Source organism: Leptosomus discolor, chromosome 2 (assembly GCF_034619465.1).
Source record: "Leptosomus discolor isolate bLepDis1 chromosome 2, bLepDis1.hap2, whole genome shotgun sequence".
NCBI classification, from domain to species: Eukaryota; Metazoa; Chordata; class Aves; order Leptosomiformes; family Leptosomidae; genus Leptosomus; species Leptosomus discolor.
In genome coordinates, this window is record NC_141392.1 from 94,746,906 (window position 1) to 94,755,659 (window position 8,754).

General features: G+C 41.6%; 1 protein-coding gene across 1 annotated transcript in view; it reads left to right on the forward strand.

The window, feature by feature from the left end:
* COL9A1 (collagen type IX alpha 1 chain) overlaps positions 1-8,451 on the forward strand; it is a 51,101-nt gene extending 42,650 nt beyond the window's left edge. Inside the window, exons 28-32 of the mRNA XM_086461491.1 lie at positions 601-747; positions 1,827-1,881; positions 3,971-4,159; positions 6,962-7,039; positions 8,267-8,451. Coding sequence (XP_086317617.1) covers positions 601-747; positions 1,827-1,881; positions 3,971-4,159; positions 6,962-7,039; positions 8,267-8,451 — 654 coding nt within the window. The remainder of the gene's footprint in view (positions 1-600; positions 748-1,826; positions 1,882-3,970; positions 4,160-6,961; positions 7,040-8,266) is intronic.
* The last annotated feature ends 303 nt before the right edge of the window (positions 8,452-8,754 follow it).

The following is an 8,754-nucleotide window of genomic DNA, read 5'->3' on the forward strand; positions in this document are numbered from 1 at the left end:
TTGGTGTGAGGCTGTTCCCTCCTCTATGCCAGCAAACTCAAGCACAGGCACTAGAACCTGTGCGCCGTGAGCGCTGGCTCTGACAGATGTAAACAAAGCAAAAGTGTGTGTTCCCAAGTGGCCTGGAGCTAGCTGATACAGGCTCATACCGTGGTACTCACTACAAAAGGGCATGAAAGGCATTTGGAGCAAGTAAGGAGCTGGAATTCTTGTAACTTAAGGAGCACCTAATGTCTGGAAAAGTTGCATGTGACATGCACAAGGGCAAAAGTAGAAATCCAAGTACAGGAGATCTGTTCCTTGACAAAAACCCAATGTCTTGTGCATGTCACTATGGATGCCAATTTGCCTCTTTTGATGCAATATCTTCTTTTTATCCACTTCTCCCCTTTAAGTGAGGAATACAGACCTCTTTTTAAGTTTATAAATTGCACAACAGCTGATGCCAGTTGCTTGTTTAAAAAGAAGATGTTCAGCAACTCTACATCCCAGCATTCATCACTTTGCATTTGAAAATATCTCCTGTCACCATTTGGGTATGTCAGAATAAGACTAACAGCAGTATAGCAGGCCATTGAAATTCCTCTCTTTCATTGTCAGGTTGGTAATCCTGGAGATCCTGGTTCCCGTGGGCCTGAGGGAAGTCGAGGACTGCCTGGCATGGAAGGGCCACGAGGCTCACCTGGACCACGAGGCTTGCAGGGTGAACAGGGTGCCCCAGGTCTGCCTGGCAGCCAAGGTCCAGCTGTGAGTACTGTTTTCATGCAACTGGCATCTTTTGAACACTTAGCTGTCACTCACACCACTCTTTTTTTTTTTTTTTTTTTTTTTTTTGCATCAGGACATGCATATGCATGTAAAACCCAAGTGCCACAGTAGATTTTAAAATACGCTGTACCTCACAAAAGACACATTTGTACACTAGTGAATTCTTAGGGTTGTAGACAGTTAGATCCTTGGGTCCTCAGCTTTCAGTTCAGTTCCGTTTTCTTATGCCCACCCCATGCCTGTAGTGCGCAGGAAACCATGTTTGATACGCGGGTGTATCACACATACTGTCAACCTTGCTAGTCAATTTGACTTTGGCTGGAATAGTTGCACTTGCAGGAACTGGGACACCTTTTATTGACTGCTGTCCTGATTTAGCTGGGATGGAGTTAATTTTCTTCATAGCAGCTAGTATGGGGCTGTGTTTCGGATTTTTCCTGAAAACAGCGTTGATGACGCTGGGATGTTTTAGCTACTGCTGAGCAGCGCTTACATAGCGTCAAGGCCTTTTCTGCTCCTCACACTGCCCTGCCAGTGAGTAGGTTGGAGGTGCACAAACAGTAGGGAGGGGACGCAGCTGGGACAGCTGACCCCAACTGACCGAAGGGATATCCCATACCGTATGACATCCTGCTCAGCAGTACAACCAGGGTGGAGGTTGGCAGGGGGGCTGCTGCTTGGGGACTGGCTGGGCATCCATCAGTTGGTGATGAGCAATTTTCATTTGCATCACTTGTCTGTCTTGGGTTTTCTTTTTCTCTCTGTGTTATTTTTTCTTCTTTTCCTTACAATTTATTATCATTATTATCACTATTATTATATCTTTTTATTTATTAAACTGTGTTTGTCTCAACCCTTGAGTTTTCTCACTTTTACCCTTCCAGTTCTCTCCCCTATCCCACCGAGGGGACAGTGAGTGAGTGGCTGTGTGGTGTTTAGTTGCTGGCATGGGTTAAACTATGACAACCAGCCAGCATTTTTTTGCATCAGGCACACTTATAAAATGTAGTGCGATATCAACTGCTTTTTTTAAACTTTTTTTTTTTTTTTAATCCTAGGGAAAAGAACCAACTGATCAGCACATTAAGCAGGTTTGCATGAGAGTCATGCAAGGTAAATGTGCTAAAAAGTATTTGATGTTTCTTGTGCATCTAAATCACGATAATCTACTGCTGTGGAGGCAACCAAGATTTTCCCACTCTTATCCAGACCGAATAGTGTGGCCTCAGCAGGGGACCTGGCAGAAAAATCTTCCCACATGTGAATGTGGACACAATATGAGAGAATATGAGCAAGAAGTCCCTTATATATACTTTGCAGCCTCGTTGAACTACCTGTTGATTCCACAGCATTACTGTAGTAACCAGGCCACAGACTTGAGTGTTTTTTATGAAATACATGTATTTTGTGTACAAATTACTTCCTATGTTTACATATTCAGAAGTACACAGCTTCTCTGAAAGCTTGTTTTGCAATTTGTACTTGTACACTATGAGATTACAGCAAACAAACTATATGCAAATTAGGTAAAAAAAAAAAAAAGAGGAGTGCAGAGAGAGGCTTTCTGGAGATAACATACCACAGAATGAAAGCAATAGGCAGATATTCCAAACCCTAATTATATTTGCTTAGTTCTTCTCGACACACACAAGAATCTGGAGCTTTTCTGATAAATACGTGCCTGGTATGGGTGCATGGGATTTACTGAGTTTAAAAATTTATGCTGCCCTGTAAGCATAAAAGAGACTTTTCAGTACTTGCTATTTAAGATTCCCTTCAGGATAGTATGGCTTTGTAATGTTAATGGTTTACCAGAATGAAGTTGCTGCTCGTGATTTTATCTAAAAATTCTCAGTAGTCATCGCTGTTCTTGATACTGGCCAACAGGCTATTTTTTAAAAAAAAACCTTTCTGTAAATAGCATAAAATGTCCTTTTAAAGTGATCTCTTGAAAGACACAGTAATATTGAGGAGGATTATAGTGAAATCAGGTATGATGCTTGAATTATTCATAACCCTCAGACTCAGCAGTAAGAGAAGGGTAGGGGAAAGATCTAGACTGTCTTCACTGCATTTCTCTTGAGAGCCCCTATAATTGTCAATGCTGTCATGTTCAAAAAAAAAAAAAAAGATAATAAAATCAATCCACGTGGGTCCCTGGAACCTTATCAACTTAAAGAGAACTGTAACTGAAGTTCAGCTCCTCAGTAGGCTCCTCCGTAGGCTTTGCCCACAGAGTTCTCTCCCCAGTCTTCTTCATATATGTACTGGCTATTGTAGCTCCTATTTGATTTTGGATCCTACACCACACACCCCACCCCCCCTCATCTTCTTAGTATTGCTTGGCTGTGGACACAGAATAACTAGTCTTGCCAAGTCATGCAGACATTATAGCAAATGTCTATGGAGTTTTGTGTGGCTGTATCCAGAGAAAGTTATTTCTAAGGCATGCTTGGAAGATGGGTTTGAAGTCTAGAACAGCAATGTTAAGGAAAGAGAGGACTGCTCTCATGCTGTTAACAGCAGTGGCCTGAAAGGGGGAGGAGGAAAAGGACATAGCTAGCTTAGACCATTCTGAGGAATGGCATGCTGATCCTATGCCTCATGAAGAGCAAAGGTCCTGCTGATTTATCTTAAGATCAACATAAAATGTTCAATTACTTACCAAATTTGAGCTCATGAGCCCAAATTTGAGGGTTTCTTTCCTTCGAGAAAGAAGGCCTGCACTTACCAGGCCAACATAGATGGCTGTCCTCATGTTTTTTCAGCTGTTCCTCCTTGCAAAGACGGGTCTTGACAGGATTAACAAGTAGTAATGAAGAGAGATATTTGCTCTTTTAAGAGGCAGCAATTGCATGAGTAAGTTTTCTCACTGGATGTTTGAAATTTAAATTACATAGAAAATTAGAAGGACATTTCTAAATAAACCATATACATTTGAATCATTTCAGCCTGCAAACTGAATTTTTAAGACGTAGGCTTCAGAGTGAGCAGCTTCACAGCGTGCCTATGCAGTTTGCCACTGGTAGTACTAAGATAATATCTTCTGTGTAACAAACTTTGTGAATAGCGTGTACATAAGGAAGGTGCTGTACTGTAATCTGTCGGTTTCTGTAGCAGAGAATACCTGTTCTTCAGAGGACATGGGAATCTCTCCATTAAGTCTACCTACTGCCTAATTCTGACCTCCTGTTCATTGCAGAACAACTAGCTCAGCTGGCAGCCAGTCTTAAGAGGCCAGAATTTGGTGCTCCAGGGCTTCCTGGCAGACCAGGGCCACCAGGTGCTCCAGGGCCTGCTGGTGAAAATGGCTTCCCAGGACAGCTCGGACCCCGTGGCTTGCCAGGCCTTAAAGGTCCCCCTGGTGACATTGGTCGTAAAGGTCCTAAAGGTAAGAAATTCTGTGACTGGCTTTCAGTTGTTCACTGCTCCAGATTTTTGGTGGGGTTTTTTGTTTGGTTGGTTTTTTGTTTGTTTGTTTCCTTTGGATTAGAGGTTATGAAAGTACATTGTACACCCGTGAAGTCCAAAAAGGTCTTGAATTTGGAATCTGAGCTGTTTTCTGAAACTGTTGCTTCATTTGCCCCAGTGATTAAAGGGCACATTGGTGTGGCCTCAGCAAGACTTGTTTATAAATACATTTTTTTTGTAGTCAAATCACTTACACAATATGAGAAAGGACAGGCATCTGCCTTGAACTAGAAGTAAGCAGCTGAGTCAGATTCCTACTGTCATGGACTTTTGAGGTTTTTGTGTGTCGTAGGATAAAAAGTTCCAGCAGCGATTCTTTCTTCCACTCAGTCTGGTTGTGGACCTCACTTCTGCAGGACTTGTGGTCCCAAAAGCTAAATGAGAACCGGCACATTCATTTGCCCATCTCTAGCTTGCTTCTCTAAGCGTATGCAGCTTCTTCCGTTACAAGTGACTTATAACAATCTGTCTCTTATTTGGGTGTAATGCTTGAGCCATTTGACATCCTCGCACCATGTGCTACAACCTATCGATTCTTTGGAAAGGACAAATCCATAATAAAATTGACTTACCTTACACTTTACAAAAATCGTTGATCTCAGTTAATCTCTTTTGTTCCTGACTGAGAGGCTTTATATTCCTCCAGAGGATTATACAGTAGAGTTTTCTGCAAAGTCTTATGACCACTATGTATGTATTAGCTTCGATTCAGCAGTGATTTCGATTTGTTTTCTTGAAGGAAGGTTTTATTTAAAAACTGTATTTCTGCACAAAGCTGGTCTGTTGCTGGATTAGAGCATTTATGTTTGTCTCAAGCTTTATTTGAAAGTAAAATCAGGAAAACCTTTGGGAAGGAATAGAATACAAACAAAACAAACCTGAACAGCATTGTTGCTGGAGCTCTGTTACTGTTTTCATTTAATGTAATGTCATCTGTATGCGCAGAAGCAACCAAAAATGGAGATACAAAGGTGATCAGATATGTTGAATCTGACTCAGTGCACAGCAGGCAGCACTGTGTTAATATTAAAATAAAATAAATCTACAGAGCATCAAAAGCTCCCAAACAAGCAAGATGCTTTGTTTCCTGTTATAACTGCCATCAGATTCCAAGTTACCTTACAGTAAACGTTGAAATACAATTACAGGTACAGGAGAAGTGGTGAACGCTCTCATGTGCAAGAGCTAGCATGGTAGTACAGCGCAGTCAACCTGAAAAAAATCTCAGTGCTTCACTCTGAATTCCTGGTAGTTACCAGAGTGCCACAGAGGTCACAGAGATGAATTGACTTCCCCCATCCATTGGGGGAGTTGTCTGAGATTGGGGCGAGAGGAAAAGTGTACCTAGGACATGTGATAAAAGGGAAAAGGAGGAGGATGTTGAGAATGGTTTAGAAGGTCGTGATGAAGAGGAGACAGAAACACAAGAAAGTGTTACCATGAGATAGAGCTGAAGATATGAAAGTGCAGTGATTTTTAACAGCATCAACAACAAAGGAGCCAGAAAGAGGTGGCTCAAGGAAGGAGATTATAGTGACTTAAATGAGCAGTCTGAGGTACTGAAGGAGGGCAGAAACAGAAAGAAGTTGAAGAAGTTTGGGATAACCAGCAGTAAGCACTATTCCACAGTGTTCAGTAGCTGCAAATAGCAGAAGTTTATACAGGTAACCTGACATCGGCGCTTCCAGTAGGTGCGTTTACACAGCCAGGCCGAAACTCCGTGATGACTAGGCAGTCTGAAGCGTAGAGATGATTCCTCCTCTAGTACCCTCTGTGCATCTTTTATTGAAACTTGGACTTTTGAACTGAGTCTTGTGTTCCTCGTTTTCTGCCGTGCTAGTTCTAGGCAGGCCATGAACTTAACAGCCTATTCTAACTTTCCTCGCTGCAGTACAAGAAAGTATGGAAGTATAAAATAAGACTTGCTCAATTATTAGGCATGTACTTGTGACTTCTGAGTTGCAGCAAAAAAACCCCATTAAAATATCAAGGGTTTACATAGGGTATTCACGAGTGGTGCGATGTGTATGTACTTTTATGGAACATATACAGCGAATAGAACTTGAATTTTACGACTGAACCAAAAAAACCTGCTTCCTCATAGTAAGATGCTTCTTGTTTGGAGCAACATATGGGTTTGAAGAAAAGCTGGGTGCCCACCAAAGAAAAGTCTCTGTAATACCAGTATATGAGAACTAAGTTCTTTATTTTACATTTATGAACATCTTACATGGATGTCAACAGAATGCTGTAATCTGTGCTGGCCAGCTTTTGTTTTCTTCTCTGCTTCAGCTGTCTCAAGGACCAGCACTTGTGAATTTGTACTTCTTAGCTGAGTTCACATGGTCTTGCAAAAGCCCTCAGCCAGTAACCTCGGTCTGTATTCCAAAAGAGCCTGTGTAGTTCTGCCAGTTTGGTTTATTTCTGTTATATAAGCCATGGCATATTTCAAGTGGTAACTTGCTGTCCAGCTCCAGGTGTGGGGTGGTTTTTTTATCCCTCCCACATGTCTGCTTCTGAGGATAACTCAAATGGGGAAAAAAAACCCCAAACAGATTCTGAACATGTTACAAAGAGATGTGTCAGGATGTCGTTCAAAGACGCTAAAAATATATACAGCTGCCTGAATTCTCTGCTTATTAACCATTCACCTCTGAGAGGGAACTTACTGAAAGTAATACTCCAAACAGGCTGTAACTAATGTTTTATCAATTTGCTTTAGGTGAACCAGGAGAAAGAGGAGAAAGAGGATTTCCAGGCAGAGGACTGAAAGGTCACCCTGGACCAAGAGGTCTTCCAGGTAAATATAAGAGGGTGAGGATAAAGAAGACTTGTAGTAAAAGTTTATTCAGAACTGGTACATCAAGCTGCCTTGAAAAGAGAAAGAGTGTTCATTAAGCAATAAACATCTAAATAACAGAACTTCATAATTTTTACTTCATAGGTAGTGATACAGTCACAAATCAGAACTAAAAGCTCTTTTGCTAAAGAGATACTACCCCCTTTATCTCAGTCTAGAAAGATTAGGAAAAATGTATACAAAGCATTAAAAAACCAGAGGCAATCACACACACATATACACACACACACACACATACATATAAATGGCCTCTTTCTGTATAAATATATATTTTTATATGCATATATATATAATAAACAATAACCAAAAGGCCACAAAACTCTTATTATCTCTCTGGCAGCCACAGCAGTGTTCAAAATCTCTATAATTTAGGACATTCCAAGTACAATTCCCCTTTATTTTTGGGGTAATTCATTGCAGTGTTATGTAATAGGGGTCCAGGACAGATTTTTGCTGATAAATGCAGCACAACTGGCCTCTAGTGGCCAGTGAATGAAAACAAACGTTATTCCCATCAATATCTCTCTACAGTTTCTGTGTGCGTGTGTATGTGTGTGTGTGTGTGTGTGTGTATAGACTTTGTAAAAAGGAAAAAAAAAAATCAGTTTAGTTTATACCAATACCTAGGATGTCTGTGAAAATCAGAGTTGTCATCTTTAGAAATGTGTCATTGGAAGAAGCTTACTACAATCACTGTATTTCATCTCTTCATTAAAGATTTAGAAGTGAAGAGATACTTTAGTGCTCCGCAGTTCCACTCTCTACATCTATTTCCCTAACACATCTGAGCGGAGAATAAAAATAAATTGTTGCTCTGTCTCTTTCCAGAGCCCTAACATAACTCTGAAGCAGTGAGTAGCATCGCCAACAAGGTTGTCTGCAGTGCTGCAATCGGTTACACTGCATAGTTTTTCATAGCAGCAGATCTGCACCAGTATAACTGGAGAGGACTGGGACTGGAATGTCATTGCTGTAGATGTGCAAACACAGCCTGGTTGTCTATTAGGGGAGAGCTGTCCCTCTAAGCAGGCACCTCTCTGGAGAACTCACTCAGAGCAGTAAAAAGCCGTCTTCATACAGTTTTTAAGAACAGGATCTTCAGTAAAGCTACATGTACACGAAGGAAGTCATGTGCTGCCCATTTTTAACCGGCACCCTCTTTTCCAGGTGAACCAGGCAAACCCAGCTACGGCAGAGAGGGCCGCGATGGTGAACGAGGTCTCCCTGGGGTGGCCGGTCAGCCTGGGGTTCCCGGCCCTCCCGGCCCTCCCGGCCCTCCTGGGTACTGCGAGCCCTCGTCTTGCAGAATGGAGGCTGGCCAGAGAGCTGAGAAGAACATGAAAGGGCCGTGAATGGGCAGCGCGAGTGCCATGAAGCGTCGGCATCGATTTACTTCCTGCACAGGCAGCTGAGGAAAAAATAAGGAATGAAGGAGAAATACAAACAAGGCAAAACCTTTCCACAAAGGTATTTTTAACACAGTGGTTGTACATTTTTTCTAAAGGTTTACTTAGCAACACAACCTGGAACAATGGTGCTTACAGAAATACACAGGTGATGCCTTCTGGCTCTTTCTCCCTTTCGGGGAATAAAAAAAGGCACTTGTCTGTTTGGTTTTTGTTGTTGTTGTTTGTTTTTTTTTTTTTTTTTAAATA